The sequence below is a fragment of the Perkinsus marinus genome, assembly GCF_000006405.1.
Source record: "Perkinsus marinus ATCC 50983 genomic scaffold scf_1104296954970, whole genome shotgun sequence".
Taxonomy (NCBI): Eukaryota; Perkinsozoa; order Perkinsida; family Perkinsidae; genus Perkinsus; species Perkinsus marinus.
Genome location: NW_003207929.1, coordinates 1 through 990, shown reverse-complemented (window position 1 = coordinate 990; position 990 = coordinate 1). Strand labels below are relative to the sequence as shown.

At 47.1% G+C, this 990-nt stretch overlaps 1 protein-coding gene across 1 annotated transcript; it reads left to right on the top strand.

The window, feature by feature from the left end:
* Nucleotides 1-163: 163 nt before the first annotated feature.
* Pmar_PMAR015884 (HIRA-interacting protein, putative) lies at nt 164-774 on the top strand (the record flags this gene model as incomplete). Its single annotated transcript, XM_002775988.1, has 4 exons — nt 164-301; nt 353-457; nt 507-588; nt 635-774. Coding segments are annotated over 4 exons (465 nt in total), but the record flags the coding sequence as incomplete, so codon positions are not given.
* Nucleotides 775-990: the final 216 nt, after the last annotated feature.

Sequence of the window (990 nt, the reverse complement as noted above, 5' to 3'; positions counted from 1 at the left end):
TGTAAATTTCGTGAAGTTTCAATTTCATATGATGACTGATTTCTGAAATTCTCTCTGTGATTCTATCGGTGGCTTCATGATCGGTTCAGCACGCCCTACATGTTATTGTGGCAGTAGTAGTTGCTTTTGACTGTCAGTGTGAGCTTTCCATTGTTGTCCTCAGATTGAAGGTGTCGAAAGAGTGGTTCTCACCCACCACAATGTGGCAGTGTCCAAAGTCTCCTCAATTGACTGGTGCTTCGTCAAGCCCAAGGTGGAGTCAGTACTCTCTAATTTCTTTGCAGTACCTGGCCTCCAATCGGTATGGACCTTATCTGGCCTCTCCCTATGTCCTATATGATGGTCGAATTAGGTTTATCGATATGCCTTACAATTCGAGACAGAGGTAGAGGAAGCTGAGAAGGCTAAACTGATGGAGCGCATCGCTGAGGTGCTGGACGATCGAATTAGGCCAGTGGTAGTAGTGGGGAGGGTGCTCCGGTCATTGCTGACTGTTGCTTCGTCAGCTTCAAGATGATGGTGGCGATGTTGATGTAGCTGACTTTGATGAGGAAACCGGAGTGCTGAGCGTCCGACTGAAGGGGGCCTGTAAGAGGGCCATCGACTCTTGTTGTGATCGTTACTGATCTCCTAGGTGCTGGGTGTCCGATGTCGAGCGTTACTCTGCGCTTCAGAATAGAGAATATGCTTGTACAGAGCGTCCCTGAAGTGAAGAAGGTTATCAACATTGCTTCTACCGATGTTAGTCAGAACCCTAAAGAGATGGAATTTTGAAGCACGTGGTTGCAGTTCTAAAATTGAACTCTTCCGACAGTGGCACCGGTCATTATTGTAGTCATTTCCTTGATATAGTCTCGTTAGCACTTCACTGGCCCGACTTAGCTTTTTCGGCATGTGGGTCAATCAGCTCGTGTTAGTTCTCTGCGTAGACCGGTGCAGAGCTCGATAGTACTCAGCACATTGACAACTGTATGATAATGAGTTCACGCT